Genomic DNA, 26,271 nt, shown 5'->3' with positions numbered 1-26,271 from the left:
AGCAACAATTCTAACGATAACATTAGTAGTGTTTTATCCTCTTACAACGGACTCTTATAGCTTACAATTTCTATGTTAGCCTGATAACAATGCAGGCTGGTTCTTCGTCCAAATTAATTACTTTACACATTATTACAATTCTAACACAAGCTTATTGGACATGAAAGATTGAGGAATTAAGGGAAGGGAACATAATTGAACTTTTTGTGTCGATTTGAAATTTATACCAAATGTTTAATAATTTGAGGTCGCTGATTTCTAATCTCATTTTTTTGCATTTTTCTCTATCAGCTCGACTTTTCGAGATATACCGTTATGTTAAAAATTGGAATAACCTGGAAACGGTTCACCGTATTAAATTAAAACAAGTATAAACGGCCGTAAGTTCAGCCAGGCCGAATCTTATGTACACTGAAAAAACAGTGAACCCTTTTCCATTGCAAAATGAACTAAACTGTAGTAATATTGACCATGATTTAGCCCTTAAGATTTTTTTCAACTTGTCTAGTTTATAATTTTCTTAAATTTTAGTTCATCTATAACATTGTAGTTTAGTTCATTTTTACAACACCATAAGATTTATATACACCTACCAAGTTAAAAAGTCAGTATTATTTTGGTTTACTTGCTTATTTTGTGGGAAACCCGATAATAAAAATTGGTTAACAGTCTCTTTTAAATGTCGACGACTAAACTATTTTTAAATCAATCATTCCACAGTACAGAGAAATTAAATAATTAAAGGAACAACAAACCGTTTTACTATTATGAAAATTTTCATACATTAAAATTAAACTTTCTTTAAGCAAAAGTACTTTATTATAAAAACTTATGATGAAAGTTTTTAATACAATGTATTTTGTGAATAAAAATGATGACCACGTGGAACAGAGAGTAGTTCATTTGAACCCGCTGTTTGGACATTTTTACTTATCCATTTTTTATTCATCGTAGGTAGTTTTTTCACATATCTTGCTGGAAAAAATGGAAACAAAAATGAAAATTGTTAAAAATTAACACCATGTAATGAAATATAATTTTTAATTCTTCATTTTAGCTTGTAACTTACCATATTTGGGGCATTTTATCAGATGGTGTAAAGAATTCAACTTTTCTTTGGAAAACGTATCTCATAAAATGTGTACCTGAAATAATTAGAAAAATAATGAAGTATTCTATATAAACTCATAAAACTGTGTTTTTATCGATGTGAAGGATATAATAAAATATATATTCTAGTTGAAAGAAAGCCAAAATTTTAATATAAAACTTACCAATTCTCTATTAAATTGTACGCTGAGGGGAAATATAAAAAGTTGTCCAAATTTATTTGGGTTACTCTGAAATTAAATATTAAATAAAATTATTAAATAAGTTTTCAAAAATCTAATGAAAAAAATAATAATATGCATTAAAAACCAAATATTCTTGATAACCCTAGACAGTCATCATTCGTCAAAATGACGACACGTAATTTTATTTTCGATTTAAAATGCATTTTAGTCTATTGGGAAATGGTAAATTTAAGTTATACTAATTCGACCGTTTTATGAATTTTTGTTTTATACTACTTAAAACCAAATTGAATAAGAAAATAAATGCAAGTTTGGTTCACTTTTTCGCTCACGATGAAAATTATATCGTCTTGAAATCAGCCGTAATCAAAATGACGAAGGATGACGTTAATGTACAAAAAATAAGGATGGCTATCCAGGGTTAAAAGAAAGTTAAAGAAAACTTACCAATTCACTATTAAATTACAGGCAAAGGAGTACTAAAAATTTGTCCAAATTTTAAGGGGTTATTCTGAAATTAAATATTTATTTTTACATTAAAAATATTACATTAGTTTCCAAAAAAATTAATTAAAGAAATGCTAAAATAAGGTATTAAAAAACCTGTAATTTTGATGATAAAAAGGTCATAAAAACGTAAATATTCTAGTTGAAAGAAAGCCAATTTTTAAAAGAAAACTTGCCAATTCTCTACCTTTTTAAATTTGTTTGAATCCGTCTGGAGTTGCTCTGAAATTAAATATCGCTATTACAACAAAGAAAAACATTAAACTGGTTTCAAAAAAAATAATTAACAAATAATAATATACATAAAAAATATTCTTTTCAAAAGAAAGTCATATTAAAAAAATACTTACCAATTTATGAATAAACTATACGCTGAGATATAACAAAAATTTTCCAAATTCATCTGGAATTGAATACTAATTTTTTACATAGAATAATAAAAATTTCAATACACTTTCAATTTCAACATATTTTCCTAAATATTCGTAATAACTTTTTTCTAAACTACCGATAAAATATTAATAACTTTCATTTAAAAGGTTTAATAAACAAATACCAATATATGTCTCAAAAATCCAAAATATTCCATGCCTTTATATTCCCTTGTTGCATACCTACTTAAAGGATGCAACAGCCCACGCCAACGCCACATATACAACTGAAGCATGCCAAACAAAACCAAGCAAAGCCAAAACATTCCTACAACAACAAAAACACATGTGCCTTTATTGAAAACAACACCTCATCCAGCCAATAAACCATCCAAGAATAACAAACACACACACACAAACCACTAAATGCAAAGATAATAAAAGAGGAAGATGGGAGATTGGCTACTGAGCACATCAAACCATTTACCACATTAGTTTAATACTCGAACCAAACGCGTATACGACAAGTATTGACATAGCATTAAAATGCACATAAAAAGAAATTAAGAGCACGAAATAAATTTCCATAAAGGGGAAAATTTAATTTTTTTGTTGTTGCCTAAAATTTATCATTGTTTCATTAAGAAAATTAAATTTTGCATTTAAAAAATGAAAACTAAAAACAACTAAAAGGTTACAAACATGTATTAAACTAATCTGGTAAATGCAACATTTGGTATGACGCAAGCCAATCTCCCATCTTCCTCTTTTATTATCTTTGACTAAATGAACCAAAATAAAAACAACCCCACGCTCATGTATACACAACAAAACTCAAGTAACATCATCTTTACATTAATCACATTCCACTATGCCGATAAAGATCTCTGTACTATGCATTAGTTCATCGCATCTGCTGACAATTTACTCTGAGAATAATATTCGTAAAGGCACACCAGTTTATGAACGATGAAACGTTTAACTTAAAATTTGCAAAATTTTCAAGAAATGTTATCTACCATTTTTGACGAAAATGTCTATAAATTTAATTACATGTGAACTAAAAATATTTCATTGGGTAATTTTTTACCAACAATTATTAACTATAGGAATTGTCAGTAAGAAATTGCTATCCACTTTCAAGTTCATTTTTCGTAAAAAAATATTTTCTCATACAAAAAAATCTTATAGTAAATTGCACTTATTATTTACAAAATACTTTACATTTCACAAGTAGTTTTATAGCATAACAAACGAATTTTTAACTACCAGTTAAGAAATTTTTTAAGGAAATTTCCATCGTATTTTGTAGGCCATGAACTAAACGATTGCTACTTAGAATTTGTAAAATTTCCTTTCGAGTAGTTAATTTTCGTTCAAGATACGAAAAATGAACTAAAATTCTGGAAAATTCTTGTAATAAATTATTGTAAAAATCTTCTTAAATTTACGAGACACTTTTTTTTTCTGTGTACCCTCCACCATGGATTGCGTAGAAACTTCTACGAAAGACTGTCATCCACAATCGAATTACTTGGGTTGTGGTATCTTAAATTGTTTTCTAAGTTGTGAGTTAGTCCATACGTGGTATATATTAGACAAAAAAGGTATGTGTAGGTAAGTCTACAAATAATTACGAATCGATATGGACTTTTGCACGGTACATAGGGAGCCAGAATTGAAATATGGGGGTCGCTTATATAGGGACTATATACAATTATTTGGGGCTATATACAATTATTTAAATTATTTATTATGGATACCATATACTAACATCACGTACCAAATTTCAACCGAATCGGATGAGTTTTGCTCTTCGAAGGGGCTCCGGAGGTCAAATCTGGGGATCGGTTTATATGGGGGCTATATATAATTATGGACCGATTTCGACCAAATTTTGCATGGCCATTAGAGACCATATACTTACACCATGTACCAAATTTCAGCCGGATCGGATGAAATTTGCTTCTCTTAGAGGCTCCGCAAGCCAAATCGGGGGGTCGGTTTATATGGGGGCTATATATAATTATTAACCTATGTGGACCAATTTTAGCATAGTTGTTAGAGACCATATATTAACACCGTGTACCAAATTTCAGCCGGATCGGAGGAAACTTTCTTCTCTTAGAGGCTCTGCAAGCCAAATCTGGGGATCGGTTTATATGGGGGCTATACTTAATTATGGACCGATGTGGACCAATTTTTGCATAGTTGTTAGAGACCATATACTAACAACATGTATCAAATTTCAGCCGGATAGGATGAAATTTGCTTCTCTTAGAGGCTCCGAAAGCCAAATCGGGGGATGGTTTATATGGGGGCTATATATAATTATGGACTGATGCGGACCAATTTTTGCATGGTTGTTAGAGACCATATACTAACACCATGTACCAAATTTCAGCCGGATCGGATGAAATTTGCTTCTCTCAAATCAGCGACCTCAAATTAGTAAACATTTGGTATAAATTTCAAATCGACACAAAAAGTTCAATTATGTTCCCTTCCCTTAATTCCTCAATCTTTCATGTCCAATAAGCTTGTGTTAGAATTGTAATAATGTGTAAAGTAATTAATTTGGACGAAGAACCAGCCTGCATTGTTATCAGGCTAACATAGAAATTGTAAGCTATAAGAGTCCGTTGTAAGAGGATAAAACACTACTAATGTTATCGTTAGAATTGTTGCTGTGTCCTTGAAACTAGTTTCAAACAGTTATGGCAGTAATTATTGTTGACTACACACAAAAAAAATTTTTTTTGATTTCAATTAAAAAAATGATTTCAATGATAACTAAAATCAACTAATCTTCATGAACAAAAATAAAGTTGGGTTGGCTCTCTTTTTTTGAGTGAACATTTTAGTGACATTCGCACAAGGATTTTTATATTATAAATTTTTTTTATATTATACATTTTGCCAAATGTGAGAAAAATTTTCTTATTTCTAGTATTTTTTGCTTACTTCATTGACGTGAACTAAAAATGAGAAAAAAAGTTTCTTACAAATGTAGTACACAATTTTACTAAATATGACAATAGTTCATATTTTGCTGAAATGGGAGTTCATATGTTTCTCAAATGAGTAAATTTTACTTAAATTGTGGTTGTCTAAATCTTCATTTAGCGCGAATGGAATGTTAACAATTTTGATTTCCATTTTTTTCCAAAATATGAAATTTTATTAAACAAAAAAAATTGTTACTGAAATGCGTTCACGTACATTTCTGCTAATTTAAAAAAAAGGACGCAAACAGACCTAATATCGAATAACTTATCTACATAGCTCCGAAAAACAATCAAGAGTAATAGAAGAAAAGAAACTTACCAAATGCCCCATTCGCATAATCAGCAGTACAAATACAAGACATCTACCGCTAATCCATGATCCATACTCGAACAGTTGCATTTATATTTCGTTCTTATAACTAAGGGCTAGGACAGCACTACACCCTTAAAAAATCGCTACTCTAACATATGTTCCAAACATATTTTGCAGGAAGCACATATATTATTTTATATTGCCGAAACATTATTATGTTTGTTTTTCGTGAACATATTGTGTGTTTGGAAGCATTTTGAGCCTAAAAATATTGTCTGCTTGGAAGAATTTTCTCCCAAAGAAGATTGTTTTAAAAAAATTATTTCTTTCGTTTTGTTTTGTTATTGTTGGTTTCTTTCTTTAATCATTGTTGTTGCTTTTGATTTCAGTTTGACTTTTGACCTTTAAATTGGCATTCACCATGCAAGTGTAGCTAGTTTTGCTGCAAGTAAAGGATGTTGATGAGGAATGTGGAAATTCCGAAACGTGCGTCCATCCAAACATCTTGCAGTCTATAGGGCTTTGCCCAAATAGATTTGACAAACATTCTTTTCCTCTGTTGGTTAAGCTACACTTGTAGTTTAGTCAATGCATGATTTTAAGCTGAAATCAAAGACAACAACAATGATTAAAGAAAGAAACGAACAATAACAAAACAAAACGAATGAAAAAACAAGTACGGAAAGTCTAAAGTCGGGCGGGGCCGACTATATTATACCCTGCACCACTTTGTAGATCTAAATTTTCGATACCATATCACATCCGTCAAATGTGTTGGGGCTATTTATAAAGGTTTGTCCCAAATACATAAATTTAAATATCACTCGATCTGCATAGAATTTGATAGACTTCTACAAAATCTATAGACTCAAAATTTAAGTTGGCTAATGCGCTAGGGTGGAACACAATGTTAGTAAAAACAAGTATATAAAGCAGTAAGTTCGGCCGGGCCGAATCTTAAATACCCACCACCATGAATCAAATATTATAGTTTCCTGTGAAAATGTCAGGGGGATTTGATGATAAGCAGATCAGTTCAACCAGTACACTTCCCGAAGATAAATTCAAAGATTTTACCTATGAAGACTAGATCAGATTCTGGATTTATAAGAACCATATTTGTTTGAGTTTTAGAGGAATCATAAACATCGTGTGCAAGAAAACGATGAAATAACGCCTTGATTTAAAATCTAACATCTGTAGATTTTTACCCCCATTATTTAAATGATTACCAGAAGTAAAATCTGGAAACTATAATTCAGTTTCGAGCAATTTTTATTATCAGTGCACATGGACCGATATTCACCATTTTCGGCACACCTCTTTATGTTCCTAAAATTCTTCTAGATTTAAAATTTCATGCAAATTTGAAAAAACGATGGTTTCTAAAAGCCCAAGAAGTCAAATCGGGAGATCGGTCTATTTGGGAGATAAAAATTACACGCCATTTTCGGCTTTCATATTTAAGGTCCTAGTATACCTCTAGATTTCTCATTTCAGGCAAATTAGATAAAAACTACGGATTCTAGAAGCCTAAAAAATAAAATCATTTCTTGCACACCTATTTATATTCCTAAAAATCTCCAGATTTTCGATTTCAGGCAAAGTGGACACAATTACGGTTTCTAGAAGCCCAAAAAGTAATATCGGGAGATCGGTCTATCTGATGGCTATATCAAAACATGGACCTATATAAAATACCTCTAGATTTCCAACTTGAGGCAAGTTGGATAAAAACTACGGTTTCTATAAGCCCAAGAATAAAATCTGGAGATCGGTCTATATGGGGGCTATATAAAAACATGGTCCGATACTCATCATTTTCAGCACACCTCTTTAGGGTTTTAAAATACCTCTTGATTTCTAATTTCAGGCAAATTGGATAAAAGCTACAGATTTTAGACGCCCAAGAAGTAAAAACTGGAGATCGGTCTATATGGGGGCTATACGAAAACATGGACCGATACTCACCATTTTCGGCACACCTCTTAATTGTTCTAAAATACCTCTAGATTTCCGATTTCAGGCAAATTGGATAAAAACTACGGATTCTATAAGCCCAAGAAGTAAAATCGGGAAATCGGTCTATATGGGGGCTATACCTAAACATCAACCGATAGTCGCCATTTTTGGCACACCTCTTTATGGTGCTAAAATACCTCCAGATTTCCAATTTCGGGCGAATTGGATAGAAACTATCGATTCTAGAAGCCCTAGAAATATAATCGGGAGATCGGTCTATATGGGGGCTATACCAAAACATGGACCGATACTTACCATTTTTGGCACACCTCTTTGTGGTCATAAAATACCTCTAGATTTCCAATTTCAGGCAAATTGGATAGAAACTAAGGTTTTTATAAGCCCAAGACCCCAAATCGGGAGGTCGGTTTATATGGGGCCTATATCAAAACTTGGACCGATATAGCCCATCTTCGAACTTGACCTGCCTGCAGACAAAAGACGAGTTTGTGCGAAATTTCATCACGATTGCTTTATTATTGAAGACTGTAGCGTGATTACAACAGACAGACAGACAGACGGACATGGCTATATCGTCTTAGAATTTCTCCCTGATCAAGAATATATATACTTTATATAGTCGGAAATCGATATTTCGATGTGTTACAAACGGAATGACAAACTTATTATACCCCGTCACCATTCTATGGTGGTGGGTATAAAAATATGGGAAACATTTAAGGAACAATTTTAAGGAAACTTCGCAAAAGTTTATTTATGTATCGGGCGAAAAATATATATGGAAGCTATATCTAAATCTGAACCGATTTCAATCAAATTTTGCACACTTGACTATACGACTAAGTGTTATGTTTGTACAAAATTTCAAGCAAATCGGTATAAAACTCTGGCTGCTGGGTCCATATTAGTGCATATCGGGCGAAAGATATATATGGGAGCTATATATAAATCTGAACCGATTTCTTCCAAAATCAATAGGGTTCTATTCTGACCCAAATTAGGAACATGTGCCAAATTTGGAGGCGATTGGACTTGCGACTTTGATCACAAAAATGTGTTCACAGACGGACGGACGGACAGACGGACATGGTTATATCGACTCAGGGACCCACCCTGAGTATTGTTGCCAAAGACACCATGTGTCTATCTCGTCTCCTTTTGGGTGTTACAAACATATGCACTAACTTATAATACCCTGTTCCACAGTGTGGCGCAGGGTATAAAAAGAGGAAGCACGCTCAAAATAAACCCATCCAGCTGCACTCAAATCGATGGTTTGACGGTGGCAAAGGAAAAGAGATATGTTTGTACGAATTTATTTCGGCATAAGCCGGTAATCGTGTAAAACGTTTTTCGGAAGGTCCAAGTGTGGTTTACTTTTGGGTTTAGTGAACTGCCTGAATTTATTCTGATAATTGGTTGATAGTTTTGCTGCAAGTTGAGGATACTGATGAGGAATGTGGTAATTCCGAAACGTGCGTCCATCCAACCATCTTGCAGTCTATACACAGAAAAAAATATCACTAAAATATTTCCAATTAAAAAGTTAATTGAAGTTGAAAATTTTTTCAATTAATAAATTAATTGATACAATTAACATTTTAATCATGATAGAAACATTAAGTTAATTAAGTCAATGATTGAAATTTTTAAAATGTTTAATTAAAAAATTAATTGATACAATTAACTTTTTAATCAAATTCGGAAGACTAATTCAGTTAAAAAAAGTGCTGTTTTTTTTTACTTTTTTAATTAAAAATGTATTTCAAACAATCATTTGTTAATCCAAATAAAAACTCTAAGCCAATCTAACTAAGTAATTAAAAATAGTTACCTTTTTAAAAATAGTTACCTTAATAAATTAATTGCGTTTTGCAATCAACATCAATTAAATTTTTAATTGAATCAATTAAAATATTAATTGAATTTTGCTGAAAAAATCAACTAATTTTTTAATCAAGAATTTTTTCTATGCCCAATTAAAACTGTGATTGATACTATCTCTTTCGTGATTGAAGACATTTCAATTAAAAAATTAATTGGATCAATTAATTTGGTGATTGAATCAGAGAAAAAATTTTTTGTGTGTAGGGCTTTGCCCAAATAGATTTTACAAACATTATTTTCCTCTGTTGGTTAAGCTACACTTGTAAAGGGTGATTTGTTAAGAGCTTGATAACTTTTTTTTAAAAAAAAACGCATAAAATTTGCAAAATCTCATCGGTTCTTTATTTGAAACGTTAGATTGGTCCATGACATTTACTTTTTGAAGATAATTTCATTTAAATGTTGACCGCGGCTGCGTCTTAGGTGGTCCATTCGGAAAGTCCAATTTTGGGCAACTTTTTCGAGCATTTCGGCCGGAATAGCCCGAATTTCTTCGGAAATGTTGTCTTCCAAAGCTGGAATAGTTGCTGGCTTATTTCTGTAGACTTTAGACTTGACGTAGCCCCACAAAAAATAGTCTAAAGGCGTCAAATCGCATGATCTTGGTGGCCAACTTACCGGTCCATTTCTTGAGATGAATTGTTCTCCGAAGTTTTCCCTCAAAATGGCCATAGAATCGCGAGCTGTGTGGCATGTAGCGCCATCTTGTTGAAACCACATGTCAACCAAGTTCAGTTCTTCCATTTTTGGCAACAAAAAGTTTGTTAGCATCGAACGATAGCGATCGCCATTCACCGTAACGTTGCGTCCAACAGCATCTTTGAAAAAATACGGTCCAATGATTCCACCAGCGTACAAACCACACCAAACAGTGCATTTTTCGGGATGCATGGGCAGTTCTTGAACGGCTTCTGGTTGCTCTTCACTCCAAATGCGGCAATTTTGCTTATTTACGTAGCCATTCAACCAGAAATGAGCCTCATCGCTGAACAAAATTTGTCGATAAAAAAGCGGATTTTCTGCCAACTTTTCTAGGGCCCATTCACTGAAAATTCGACGTTGTGGCAGATCGTAAGTCTATTCATGATGAAATGTCAAAGCAAACTGAGCATCTTTCTCTTTGACACCATGTCTGAAATCCCACGTGATCTGTCAAATACTAATGCATGAAAATCCTAACCTCAAAAGAATCACCCTTTAGTTTAGTCAATGCATGATTTTAAGCTGAAATCAAAAACAACAACAAAAATTATTTCGGCGCAATTGCATATTCCCTCACATCTTTCTCACTTCCTCGAGTTTTTTTTTTGTTCTTAGCACCTTCTTCTGTAATACAAACAATGTAGAAGAAATTATTAAATGTTGTTTTAATTAGTTGACCTTTAAACTTTTAATTATATTTGCTTAGTTCGGCTTGAGGTCATGTGAATAAAAACAGATGTTGTTATTTTTTGAGTTGTATTTTTTTATATTTAAAATTTTCCAATATTTCGAGACATCTCCTATTCTCGTCTTCAGGGAAATTACTTTAAACAAAAAGAAAAAACATTTAACACATTAACAAAAAATATATCATTACATGAAAAACACAGATAATTACATTTAAATTTAAAGAACAGTGAACTTCTTTACAAGGGAGTATATTTACAACTAAAAGCTAATCTGTCTTTCTATATTTTTGTACAATATTTCTATAAATATGTGCACAATGGTCCGTATCAGTCTTAAAATTCATTCGTCTTTCTGCAGGTACATTTATAATATGTAGCATCTCCAGAGTAAATCTCCGTTTATAATTGGTTTCTTGCGTCAAAATATCTACGTCCTTAAAGTTTGGTTTGTGTCCTGTTAAAGTACAATGTGCTGCAAGTGCCGTCTTTTGCTCCAAGGGCTTATCAGTGGCTTTCTGATCAGATTTATGCCCTGAGAGTCTAGTTTTTAATTTGGTTTTCGTTGTACCAATATATACTTTTTGGCAAGTATCAGAGTCATTTCCATTGCATTTGATCTTATATACTACGTTTGACTTGTCTTCTTTCTTAATTTTGGATTTTGTCTTGCTGAAGAATTGATTTACTGTATTATGAGTCCTTTGTGCAATTTGAAATTTGTCCTTATTTAGCATGTTTGATGATTTGAATCTTTCCGAGAATTGGGGGACATATGTCAAGGGTTTATAAATTTTGGGTTCAATTTCGTCATGTTTGATATGTTGTCGTGTCAATGATGTTCATTCTGAATAATTTTTCCACCAGTTTGTTATTTTTGGTTTGTAGTGTTGATGTCGGATCTCTTTTTAAGCGTCTATATGTACAAATATCTCTTAAAATATTTTTCATCTTTATTTCATAATCGTCTGCTAATAAAGGGGGAAAACCGTAGCGATGTATAAAGACGATTATGAAATAAAGATGAAAAATATTTTAAGAGATATTTGTACATATAGACGCTTAAAAAGAGATCCGACATCAACACTACAAACCAAAAATAACAAACTGGTGGAAAAATTATTCAGAATGAACATCATAGACACCAACGAAAAATTAAAATTGATATGTAAAATTGCTAACGCCCCTCGAATTTATGGACTTCCGAAGATACATAAGGAAGGAGTCCCTGTAAGACCGATATGTTCTTCAATAAATTCCCCCTCTTATGAACTATCAAAATATATTGTAAATATTTTGAAAAATTTGACGAAAGATTCCAAATATAATGTAAAGGACGCAATTGAATTTAAGAATAAAACCAGTAATATTAAGATTGAGGACAATGAAACAATGATCTCGTTTGACGTAGTATCTCTTTTTCCAAGCATTCCAGTAAATTTGGCGATTAAGATTATAAAAGAAAAATGGGACGAAATAAAGGACTATACGAAGATACCGATGGATATTTTTATAGAAATGTTAACTTTTTGTATAAAGGACTCAAGATATTTTGTATATGATGACAAGGTGTATGAACAACGTAAAGGAATGCCAATGGGATCACCAGCTTCACCTATTATCGCCGATATTGTAATGGAAGTACTCTTGGACTCAGTATTGGAAAAATTGACTATTAAACCAAAAATAATGACAAAATATGTAGATGATCTGTTCTGTATTTTGAATAAAAATGACGTTCAGGCCACTTTATCAGCTTTAAACGCCTTTGATAGACAAATTCAATTTACGATGGAAACAGAAGAGGACAACAAGTTACCATACTTAGATACTATAATTCTAAGGCACAGAAATTGAATAAAAATTAACTGGTATCAAAAGCCAACAGCCACAGGACGATTGATAAATTTCAACTCCAAACATCCTAGACGAGTTATAATGAATACGGCTACAAATTGTATAAGAAGAGTACACGATATCAGCGACAAAATATTTCATAAGGACAACGAAGATAAGATAAGGACCATATTGCGATTAAATAATTTTCCGAATAAGACGATTGACGACCTAATACAACATGTAAAAGAACGACAACATATCAAACATGACGAAATTGAACCCAAAATTTATAAACCCTTGACATATGTCCCCCAATTCTCGGAAATATTCAAATCATCAAACATGCTAAATAAGGACAAATTTCAAATTGCACAAAGGACTCATAATACAGTAAATCAATTCTTCAGCAAGACAAAATCCAAAATTAAGAAAGAAGACAAGTCAAACGTAGTATACAAGATCAAATGCAATGGAAATGACTCTAATACTTGCCAAAAAGTATATATTGGTACAACGAAAACCAAATTAAAAACTAGACTCTCAGGGCATAAATCTGATCAGAAAGCCACTGATAAGCCCTTGGAGCAAAAGACGGCACTTGCAGCACATTGCATTTTAACAGGACACAAACCAAACTTTAAGGACGTAGATATTTTGACGCAAGAATCCAATTATAAAAGGAGATTTACTCTGGAGATGCTACATATTATAAATGTACCTGCAGAAAGACGAATGAATTTTAAGACTGATACGGACCATTGTGCACATATTTATAGAAATATTGTACAAAAATATAGAAAGACAGATTAGCTTTTAGTTGTAAATATACTCCCTTGTAAAGAAGTTCACTGTTCTTTAAATTTAAATGTAATTATCTGTGTTTTTCATGTAATGATATATTTTTTGTTAATGTGTTAAATGTTTTTTCTTTTTGTTTAAAGTAATTTCCCTGAAGACGAGCATCGGAGATGTCTCGAAATATTGGAAAATTTTAAATATAAAAAAAAATACAACTCAAAAAACAAAAACATCTGTTTTTATTCACATGACCTCAAGCCGAGCTAAGCAAATATAATTGAAATTATTAAATTTTATAAATTTGTTAAATTTGTAAGCCAACACACTGTCCACTGGGCTACGTAGCTTGTGGCGCCCACGAGCCGATGCAAACATAACATTATTTAACAGAAACATACATTTGTTGACCACATGGAGCAATGGTAAGCATGTCTGCCTTGCATGCAGAGGGTCGTGGGTTCCATCCCTGCTCCGACCGAACACCAATATTTTTTTATTGCAAAAATAACAATTTTGTACCAAAAAAGGTTTGTATAAAAGTTTTAAATGTTCGAAGTAATTCAAAAACTTTTACAAAAGAAGAATGTGAAGTCGAGTATAATCATAAATAATTTTACAATATACACATAAATTTATATAGGTGTGATTTTTTTACCATTATTTAACACTATTTTAAATGCATTTAAAATTTATCGTATTTGGAAATACAAATAAATATGAATATTTATTAAAGAATAATTTTGTGCTTAACCTTTAAATTGGCATTATCGCTGTAAAATGATCATGTTTTCCCGTTTACTTTTCTTTAATAATTCATTTTAAAGAAATAAAGCTTTTTCAATTGTACTCCACAAAACACATCTCCACACATATATAAAATTCTGCTCTTAAGGCAAAAAATATGCAATTTTTTTTTTCAAATGTATATTCTCATGGTTCCGAATGTATATTCTCTTTACTTCGAATACTCATTTCAATATTCAAATTAAATAATATTTAGACTTAAGCATATCCAATTTTTGGCGAAGCCTTATTAACTTACCAAGTGCATAGCCAATACAAATGAACACATAAAACATTTGTCCGAAACAACACAAGCAGTTCCACAGAAATTGCTCTCTTTTGATTCTCTCGCTGTGCTATGTTCGTTCTCTGAATAAAATATCACAACATATATATTTTTACTCTAAATTTGTAAATTTATATATGTTTAAATTCACATATATAATTTTTATGAAACATTCATGTCACAAACATTATTTATTCTAACATATTAACATATGTGTCCCAAACATATAATGCTAGTTTAGGAACATTACATTTTTGCACTTAAATATATTGTGCCCTAAACACATTTTGTTTATATCGGAACATATGAAAAACATATTTTTCTAACAGTGTAGAAAAAGTAAATATGTCGACACGGTGATTACTGAAATTCTCCTTCGAATAAAAACATTCATCGCATCTATAAAAATACATAATTATTGTTATACATATGTTAAATGCATACAATTTACTTCTAGGTAATGGAGAAGAATAACTTATTAAACAAGCAACAGAACTACATGAACATTAAAACGGAAACCAATGGTGACAATGACATATACGAGAAAAAAGGTAAGCTACAAATAACTACAATATTGAATAAAGTGTCTTTATTATTATGGTAAAAGTTGTTCTCCAAAACTTGTATTCCTTACTTAGGTTTGTCATTCCGTTTGTAACAGATCAAAATATTGGCCTAAGACCCCATAAACTATATATTATTTTCTGGTTCGTTTATGTGTCCTGATGAAATTCTTAGTCGATCTAACGATATCCGTCGTCCGTCTGTTGAAATCATGCCAACTAACGAACGAACCAAGCTATGGACTTGAAACTATTTGACGTAAACATAGAATAGGGCAGCACTCATTGATAAGAGAGAAGTTCACCACTGTGGTATCACAATGGACAGATTTGGCTTGCGGATCCTCTTAGAGAAGCAAATTTCATCCGATCCGTCTGAAATTTGGTTTGTGTGTTTGTATATGGAATATAACAGGGCTTCTTAAACTTTTTTGTTACGTGACCCATTTTCGTAATACGAAATTTTTAGTTACCCCCAACAAAGTATAATTTAATTTTGAAAATGCGGGTTCTAATTATTTTATATAGAATGTATTTAAAATAATAAGAATGTATACAGATTAATATATTTACTATAAATTTCATATTACAAAAAATTAAAATTAATATCAAACTTCAGAAACCAAACGAAAAATGCGTATGAATGTCCATGTAAAAATTAAAATTTAGTTCAAAATTCAGAAGAAAAAAAAAAGTATATAATTAATGAGATGGGTGTGCTTACATTAATTTACAGAGTAGATCCAAACTCGGGATTATTTCAGATAGCGCAGGTCTCAGGGCTGTTTCAACATTAGTAAGGCAAGAATGATTTTTTGATTTAATTGCAACAAGCGTTGAAAACGCTGATTCGCACAAGTATGGGGTAGCAAATGGCAGTAGCATCTTGATCGAAAAGTTGGAGAGTATTGGAAATTCGCCTTTAACCTTGATCCAAAAAGTATTTAAGTTTGTTTGAGCAAATTCTAGCTTTAAATTTGTATCGCTCGAAAGTTCCGCGAATTCTTCTTGAGCTTTTAATGGAATATGTGTGATGTTTTGAATTGATTCATTGAGTGGTTTTTGCACCCAATCAAAATCTGGCAGAAAATATTTCTTGAATTGTTCTTCCAAAGATTCCAAATGATAAAATTACAATCCAAATCATTTTCAGTAGCAAAATCATTCGTGTATGAAAACTTTTCAAATCTGTAATTTGTGATTAAAATTTTCCATACATTTATTTTTTCCACAAATGCTTGGATTTTATTGCCCAAATTAAAAATATTTGTACGTCCCCTGAAGAGACAAATTTAGTTCGTTCAGTTTCCGAATATATGTGACAAATAATAAAGTTGATGATCCTAACTGCATCTTGGCCACCAATGCTTCGCGATGAATCATGCAATTACTAAAAGTAATAACATCCTGTTTCTTGCGACCCCTCGTAATTTTTTCACGGCCCCTTTGGGGGTCGCGACCCCTAGTTTAAGAAAAATTGGTATATAACACTCATGCAAAAATTGGTGCATATCGGTCTATAATTATATATAGCCGCAGTTTTGCTTGCGTGCTTGGAGGAGCAAATTTCATATGTTCCAGTTGAAATTTCGCACGAGGTGTTAGTATATGGGCTCTAATGCGTCATCCAGACTATAAGTTTTTCCGGAATGTGTTTGTAAAGGATCTTACAGTATAGTCAATCGATACGAATTGTCGCCGATGACTAAAATGTGTTATCGATCCCATAAACATGCAGCAGTATCGGTTATCCCTTCGGACTTAACTTATAGTGTGGCCAATATGAGGGATATGTTCGACGCACAAGACTCCGTCCGACTTCGATTATATCAGAAACATAACGATAGTACAATAGACAAGGAAACAGAAACAGATTATGCGTTTTTAGAGGAGGTTACTAGCATAAGGAAATAAATTGAAGAGTATGAAGATTATGAATATTTAGATTGGATACTATAAGGATTATTCTTCTTTTTTTTCCTTTTTATTAAAACTTCCGATTTATGTAGTTGTTAGTAACAGAATGACATTTTCTTTTTTTTTCAATAAATTGTAAAATAATTTCCTTGGCTTGTTTTTCCAAAAATAATATTTAAAGTATTTTTATTATACAAAGTGCCTACAGATACTTTTAGAGAATTGGCAATCGAGGACGATTGTGTCATCAGATTGGGCAAGATATAGTGGTAAGGGCCTCCACGATATCCGTGAAGGTCAATCACCATCCTGTCTTTTTCATTGTCATTGTCACTAGTTCCATCTCTTTCGTTCTCATCGTTCATTTTGTCATTTAGTTTTATTTTCAATTTACGCTCCATAGTTCCGCGGATCGCAGTTTGAATTTTTGACTTTTGTTTGAGCTATTTGCCAATTCATTCATTTTGGCGCGCATTTATATTAAATCATTGATTGTTATGCTGTTATTTAATAGAATCATTAGTTCCATCTCAGGTTCTTCACAAACACAAAAATATCTTGCAATGAATAATTTTGCACAGAGTATAGTATTACTAAGTCCTAAGATCCATCCAAAGAGTTTGGCTTTCTGAGTTTAGTTACTACCTTAAATTTTCCATTCCATTCATTATTTTTCGTTACTATGTTACTATAAACTATTTGAAGTAATTTCACTTAATTTTCCATATTTTTTGATTCTAATTTTCTATATTTTTTGTATCTTCGTTGCACAAAGTAAACAAACAATGTCTGTCTTTGGTAGATGACAAATATAAAAAGCAGGAACGAAAAAGAACGATGGAACGATTTGAAGGAACTGGTTCCTTTGTACAAAAGGAACGATGAGTCCGAATCACTACTGTGAACGATTTTGCCCAAGACTAGTTTCCGTCCTTTCTATTTTTCACAGAGATGGAAAATATAATTTTTAAGGAAGTAGAAATACGTTTTTTAGCAAACTTACTTACTTTTCACTAAACTTCGGTTTTTATTCAACAAACAGCCATGAGCAATGTTACCGTTGTACGACTTTAGTCGCATTGCATGCGTGCGAAGTACTTCAATTTGAAGCAATTTTTATAAATGGCAATTTATCATCGTGCGCCTTACGTGGGAGCCACCGTTGTGCAGTGGCCCTCCTGGATTCAACCCCTGTTTCGATCAAACGGCGAAATGTGTTTCAGCGGTGGACGCTGAGTGTTTCAAAGCTTCTCTAAGTACCTCACCGCAATGTGGAACGTCGTTTGAACTTGGCTATAAATAGGAGTTAACTTGTCATTGAGCTACCCATAGAAGCATTCATTTATAAGAGAGAAGTAAATCACGTATAGTATCACGATCAGTGTTGCCACAACGAAAATTTTATTTTGGACAACATTTTTCCCAAAATCGGAGGTAGTTAAAGACAACAACAGTCACGCATTTGGTTTATATTGGCATTGCCCCATGAAAAACAATCCCCCGATTTTACTTCTTGGGAGAATTTTTCTGTAGTGTTGCTTTGCACCCATTACTTCATGCGGTCCATATTCTTATATAGCTTATAAAAAATATAAAATAAAAAATTTAAATACTTCAACAAATTTATAAATTTGACCAAATTTATGAAAATGGACCAAAATAGGTCGTTTGGCCCGACCATCGGACCAAATTAAAATATTAGATATCTTTTGGACGAATTTTGGTCCGATCGGACAACGATGGTTACCGACGAAAACATCAAAAAAATCCACAAAATGATTTTGAATGACCGTAAAATGAATTTGATCGAGATAGCAGAGGCCTTAAAGATATCAAAGGAACGTGTTTGGATATGCGGAAGCTCTGTGCAAAATGGGTGCCGCGCGAGCTCACATTTGACCAAAAATAACAACGTGTTGATGATTCTAAGCGGTGTTTGCAGCTGTTAACTCGTAATACATTCGAGTTTTTTCGTCGATATGTGACAATGGATGAAACATGGCTCCATCACTACACTCCTGAGTCCAATCGACAGTCGGCTGAGTGGACAGCGACCGGTGAACCGTCTCCGAAGCGTGGAAAGACTCAAAAGTCCGCTGGCAAAGTAATGGCCTCTGTTTTTTGGATGCGCATGGAATAATTTTTATCGATTATCTTGAGAAGGGAAAAACCGTCAACAGTGGCTATTATATGGCGTTATTGGAGCGTTTGAAGGTCGAAATCGCGGCAAAACGGTCCCATATGAAGAAGAAAAAAGTGTTGTTCCACCAAGACAACGCACCGTACCACAAGTCATTGAGAACGATGGTAAAAATTCATGAATTGGGCTTCGAATTGCTTCTCCACCCACCGTATTCTCCAGATCTGGCCCCCAGCGATTTTTTCTTGCTCTCAGACCTCAAAAGAATGCTCGCAGGGAAAAAATTTGGCTGCAATGAAGAGGTGATCGCCGAAACTGAGGCATATTTTGAGGCAAAACCGAAGGAGTACTACCAAAATGGTATCAAAAAATTGGAAGGTCGTTATAATCGTTGTATCGCTCTTGAAGGGAACTATGTTGAATTTTAAAAACGAATTTTGACAAAAAAAATGTGTTTTTCTTTGTTAGACCGGGGGCTTATCAGCCAACCTGTTATTAAGGACAAGTCTGCGTTGTCCTCTCGGTCAGATTTGGATTTCTTTCACACGGAAAGAATCCAGATATTGACATGTTTGCGCGATATCCGCGATATTGACGCCAGGCCTCCGGCCATCAAAAGAGTTCGCAAATGCGAAAGCACCTCGTTCCCCAACAAGTACGCCTCGTTCCTCGCAATCCTCTCCTGACAGATTATGAGTTCTCTGCCAGCGACAGCATCACCTCAGAACGTGTTCTAGGATTAATATTATTAAGCGCCATCAGTGCTGCATGAATTGTCTGTCACGCAGACATGTTGCGAATAATTGCCCCAGTGCATATGATTGCGGTAAATGTGGTAGAAGGCACCACACTCTTTTACACAAGGAAACATCAACTAGTCCTAGGACTACTCCTGTCGTTTCCGCACCGGTTGCGCGAAATACCGAAGTAGCATCAATGGATGCTGATCAGCCTTCTACGTCGACTGGCATTGTTTCAGGGACCCGTCTATTCCATACTTCACGTACGTATGTATTATTAGGAACTGCAATGGTGAATATAGTTCACCAGGGTATCACGTATCCTGCTAGGGCCTTAATAGATCCCGCTTCGTAATCATCCTTCATTACGGAAGAATTGCGGAACCGACTTGGACTGAGTAGGTCTTCGACTTCGGCTACAATTTCTGGTGTGAATCAAAGTGTTTCGATCACGTCGAGAGAACTTAGTTCAATTTGCATTGGTTCCCCACTAGATGCGTCGCTCCTACTGGAGACCACAGCGTATGTTCTTCCGAACATTTCCGGCAACCTGCCATCTTTTTCTCTAGATCGTGACATTGTGTCTAGTATGCCAAATCTCCGTTTGGCTGACCCCAATTTATTTGTTTGTCATCCTGTTGACCTTCTGTTGGGCGCGAATCTTTATCCGAAAATTTTATTGCATTGGGATCGCTACTAGGCAAAACACGGTCTTCTGATGGATCGGAAATCAAGGACGGGTTGCCTGAGACAATTTCTTCGAAATGAGGCACTCCTCTTGTGAAAACCACACATTAACAGCCTGTTTCTGTATGTCGATCGAGCTCTATCGATCGACTGGAATGCATAGAAACAGCTGATTTCTGGTTATAAATTCAGTTTTGTGTCAATTTCAGTCGATCGATTAAGCTCGTTCGACATACAGAAACAGACTGTAAGACGTTTTATGATGACTGAGGCTGGATTAGGTTACGCCTACAAATACAAAGGTTTGTTATCTGCCTCATCTCATGTGACAAACGCCGACACAAAGACAATATAACTCTGAGTGGTTTCACTGCCTCGAAAGACATTTTTACACTTCGGTCCGACTCAACAACCAGACTTGTTTCTCCTCGTTTTGAGGTGGAGGTTGTACAAATTCGTGTACAATTGCGACATCACACAGATGTATCGCCATATATATGTTGAGCCGTCCTAGACATTTCTGCATTGAATACAATTAAGATATTCTCTGCAAAATATTATCCAGAACTTTTAGTTACAGACAGTGACTTGGACAACTTTTGCATTTGGCTGACGGCACGGAGAATGGGTTTCCTCTTTATGTGTAAGTCTTACGGTAGTGCATGTACGTTGACGACGTATTGACGGGGTACCATAATTTGAATAATATGTCTGGGTCAAGGGGCAATATACACCACAATTCTGTCGATCCTGCGCTGTCTTCTCACATAGAACGCGACGCTATTTTACCACTACTGGTTTTAATAATGAGATTATGTGAAATGCTTTATAGGTCACGCCTTGATGATAACCCGCCGTTATATTTACAAAACTGCCTGCTTTTCTACGAAAGCGGTTACTTTACATGCTACTTTTGATTTGTCCACGACATTCTCGACGAGAACTATTACTCCCCACACGTGGAAATAATTTCGTCTTCGCGATATTCTCCCGGGTACTAACGGTCGTCGATTGTTAAAATGGATTACGTCCTTGCCTCTTACGGATTTAAAACAGGTTTATTTGTCGCGTTATGCTAGCGTCCTCCCTAGTTTTTTGCCTACGTGAAAAATCTTTGGTTTGATGGCCGCGTTAGAATCGCTTTAGATCAGGCTACAAATTGTAAGGCGACCTACGGTTTCTGGTCACCCTGACCATTTTGTTAATTTGGTTTTCCGTTCCGAAATCTTTCTATATTTTCATAGATAGAAAACATAGCAAAGATGGCTGCTACCCTTCCAGAGTCTGAGGAAGACGTCCCCATGTTGGATGAGGAACGGGAGATTAATTCTAGCATCGCACCCCTTGCCGATGAACATACCATCAGTACGACTACTGATTCTGCCATTCTGGCCGACAATATTGCAACAGCAACCAATAAAAAACCGTTGGCGACGACTTCTGGAGTTCCTCCAGGAGAATTACTTGTGGCACAAACTATTTAGGAAATTATTGTAATTTTATTTTATTATGATATATTGGTATTACTCAATTATGTATGGAACAAAATATCGGCCAAATGGGCGCCGCGACCTCGGTGGCACACCTTCATCCGATGGTCCAAATTTTCGATGACGCTGAGGCATAATAGAGGTTCTATGCCGTTAATGTGTCGAATTATCTCATCCTTTAGCTCTTGAACTGTTGCTGGCTTATCGACGTACACATTTTCTTTCAAATAACCCCAAAGAAAAAAGTCCAACGGTGTCAAATCACATGATCTTGGCGGCCAATTGACATCGCCATTACGTGAGATAACACGGCCATTGAATTTGTTGCGCAAAAGAGCCAATGTTTCGTTACCTGTGTGGCAAGTGGCACCGTCCTGCTGAAACCACATATCGTCCACATCCATATCTTCCAATTCGGCCCATAAAAAGTTCGTTATCATCTCACGATAGCGAACACCATTCACAGTAACTGCCTGACCGGCCTCATTTTGGAAAAAAACACGGCCCGATGATGCCGCCAGCCCATAAACCACACCAAACAGTCACTCTTTGTGGGTGTATTGGGTTTTCGACACTCTTGGATTCTCATTCGCCCAAATGCGGCAATTCTGTTTATTGACGAATCCACTAAGGTGAAAATGTGTCTCATCACTGAAGATGATTTTCTTCAAAAATTGATCATCCACTGTTGCCATTTCTTGGAACCATTTAACACGTTGTTGGATTGTGTATCTCTCTACACAGAAAAAAATATCACCAAAATATTTCCAATTAAAAAGTTAATTGAAGTTGAAATTTTGTTCAATTAATAAATTAATTGGTACAATTAACTTTTTAATCAAGATAGAAACATTAAGTTAATTAAGCCAATGATTGAAAATTTTAAAATTTTTAATTAAAAAGTTAATTGATACAATTAACTTTTAATCAAATTCGGAAAACTAAGTCAATTAAAAAAGTGATGAACATTTTTTTTAAATTTTTAATTAAATTTTTTTCAAACAATCAATTGTTAATCCAAATAAAATTTCTAAGCCAATTCAGAATGTAATTGAAAATGGTTACCTGTTTTTAATTACTAAATTAATTGAGTTTTGCAATCAATATCAATTAAATTTTTAATTGAATCAATTAAAAAATTAATTGAAATTTGGTAATGAAATCAATTAATTTTTTAATCAAGAATTTTTTCTATGCCCAATTAAAACTATCATTTTCGTGATTGAAGACATTTCAATTAAAAAATTAATTGGATCAATTAATTTCGTGATTGAATCAGAAAAAAATTTGTTTGTGTGTATGGTTCAAATTGAGTAAGTCTGAAATAGAGAAATGTCAAATAAAATTCGGAAAAAAAACTTGGCGTTTAGGTGTGGTTCAAATTCAACAAAGGCCCTTACAATTTAACCACCCTTTATAACAAAAAGCGATGAAACACCTGGATGAAGATTACAAGCATGCTCTTCAAGCAAGATAAAATTTGTGACTCGGCTATCCTTAGGCAATATTATAGGATGCTGGATTCCTTCAGATAGATCGGAATTGCTGATGCGTCCTCCAACTCCAAGTAAATCGTTATCATCCATGAATGGTGACAGCTTCAAAATTTTTGAATCTTTTCGTAATGGTTTATGCTGGCGTAGGCAATTCCTCTCGTCCTCGAAACTGATCTGAGCAATACTAAGGCAAACAATTCGTGCAGAATTAATTTCTTCAAATGTCAAATAATCTTGTTTTTATACCTCAAAATTTTAATAAATCGAAGTATATATGCAACTATGCGAATTAGTTTGCTCCATGAAGATATTTTCTCAATAAGTCCTTGTAATGGATGGGCAACAGACTTAGCGCTTCTCATCAAGGCGACAGAACAATTTTTAATTTCGCTTTGAAATTCTGGATCGTGGTAAGAAAAATTCAAAGACAGATCTTGTTGTTCAAACATACGTGGATCATATAACCAGCTAGGCCCCTTCCACCATAACTCAAAATCAAGAAGCTGCACAGCCAGCAAACCCCGTGAGGCGCAATCGGCTGGGTTTTCACGTGAACCAACATGTCTCCAAATATTTCGAGGTAACGTATTCAAAATCTCTGAAGTGCGATTAGCAACAAATGTTTTCAATCGAATTGGTTCCATTGACAACCACGATAAAACGATGGATGAGTCGCACCATGCAGAGTATTTTATTCTTCTAGGTGACAAAGGTTCCGAAATAGTTTTCATCAGGCGTGTGAGGAGCAGCGCTCCGAACAATTCCAATCGTGGCAGCGATATCTGCTTCAGCGGCGCAACGCGGGTTTTCGAAGCAATGATTTTTGACCGTAATGTGTCTGTCTTCATTTATAGATCGGCAATAAACGACAGCTGAATATTCCCTTATTGATGCATCGCAAAATCCCATAAGATGAATTTCATCAGTGTTCGGGACATACCTCTCCAATTGCAGATCATTAAGAGTGCATAGGTCATCTCTATATTTCACCCACATTCGAGCGATGTCCTCAGCCAATGGATCGTCCCAACCAACATTTATTAGCCACAACTGCTGGAAAATAATCTTGAATTTCACGACGACAGGTGATACAAGTCCTAGAGGATCAAAAATTCGCGAAACATCAGATAAAATCCTTCGCTTTGTTGCTGTTAGGGATTCACTTTTCTTCACCCTATAGCTTATTACGTCATCATACGGGTTCCAATGGATGCCTAAAACCTTTGACGAAATTCCAACATCATGATCCAAAAAATTCAATTCATCTTGGTGATTTGTAAAATTGCGAGAATTTGACACCCATTTACTTAATTCTAGGTCCGTTCATGACAACAATTCCACAAGCTCATTTCGCTTCCTCTCAAGTCCAAGTTCTGTTGATGCACCCGTTACAACGTCATCGACATAAAAATCGTTCAATAAAATCTGAGACGCAATTGGATGAGATTTTTGGTAATCCTTAGCTAGCTGCTCAAGGACACGAACTGACATATGTAACCGTACAAAGTTGGAAATGTTTAATAGGTTGGTCAGGTTCTTCACGCCACAATATTCGTTGGTAATTTCTATGGTGTTCTGCTATCCAAATTTGTCGAAACATTTTTATTGTATCTGCCGAAAAAACATATTCGAAAAGTCGGAAGCGTAGACAAACAGCAAATAAATTTCTATGTATAGGCTCTCCAATGTATAATTTACTGTCGAGAGAAACTCCCCGAGCATCCTCAAATGAACCATCAAATACAACCCGTAATTTCTTTCCAATGATGGGGCGATGATGCAAATAGAAAAGTCTCTCATCCTGCACATCTATTTTAGATTGCTCAACTTCACGCATATGACCCAAGCTGTGGTACTCCCTCATAAATTCAATATACTGTTGTTTCAAAATAGGATTTTTGGAAAGACGTTTCTCTGTACCATGAAACCGAAGTAATGCTTGGTCATAGGTATTCGCAAAGGTAGGATTTTCTTCAACAAATGGAAGCTCCACAATATATTTGCCATTGCAATGGCGTTGATGAGTATTTTGAAAATGAGTTTCAACAATGACAGATTCTTGATCAGGTTTTATTTCAAAATTGGAATCTTCTATTTCCCAAAAAGTTCGTAAAGATCTGTCAATGTCCAATGTCGTAAGCATAGATGATGTGTATTTGGTATCCACATTCAATAAAGCAGATATTACGACACAACCAAAAATAGATGAAACGGCAAGGACGTTTCCTTGGTTATCACGAATCTTGTTCATAGTGAAAACATCCCAAACGTAGCCAGAACCAAGCGGAATATCTATACCCGAAGGCGTGTTAAATGTAGGGTCTGCTAGGACGACATTTTCAAACTTCTCAAGAATCGATGGATCCAATAAGGTTCTGGGCAACAATGATGTTATTTTACCCAACACATGAACTTGAACGTCGATAGATCTATTTGTAACTCTTGACTGAATATGTACAAACCCATGTCCGTTTGTAGACTCGGCTTTAACTGAAGAGATTCCCGATAGAGCGATATTTGAATGCTGGCGAGATACTCCCAGCCGTTTCATGAAACTCTCAGTTATATAAGACAACTCCGATGCGGTGTCAAGAACATTTACTATAGCTGTGGGTAAAATATTGCAATGGTTCGAATTGTTTGCGTTCGAAGTATACGATTCAGCAATAGTATTTAAAGAAACAGGATTGGAATTAACCAAATCATTAGCTGTCGAATCCAAAGGTGAGGTACTTGTTGATTCAGAAGATAAAGGTGGTAAAAAATGAACCAAAGAATGA

General features: G+C 34.3%; 1 protein-coding gene across 1 annotated transcript in view; it reads left to right on the top strand.

Moving 5' to 3' along the window:
- The window catches only part of hrm (solute carrier family 16 member hermes), a 114,275-nt gene that overhangs the window by 74,752 nt on the left and 13,252 nt on the right, over positions 1-26,271 (top strand). The window contains exon 2 of the mRNA XM_075295585.1: positions 14,916-15,009. Coding sequence (XP_075151700.1) covers positions 14,919-15,009 — 91 coding nt within the window. The 5' untranslated portion in view covers positions 14,916-14,918. The remainder of the gene's footprint in view (positions 1-14,915; positions 15,010-26,271) is intronic.

The sequence above is a fragment of the Haematobia irritans genome, chromosome 2 (genome assembly GCF_050003625.1).
Source record: "Haematobia irritans isolate KBUSLIRL chromosome 2, ASM5000362v1, whole genome shotgun sequence".
Classification (NCBI taxonomy): Eukaryota; Metazoa; Arthropoda; class Insecta; order Diptera; family Muscidae; genus Haematobia; species Haematobia irritans.
This window is presented reverse-complemented; position numbering and strand designations above follow the sequence as displayed.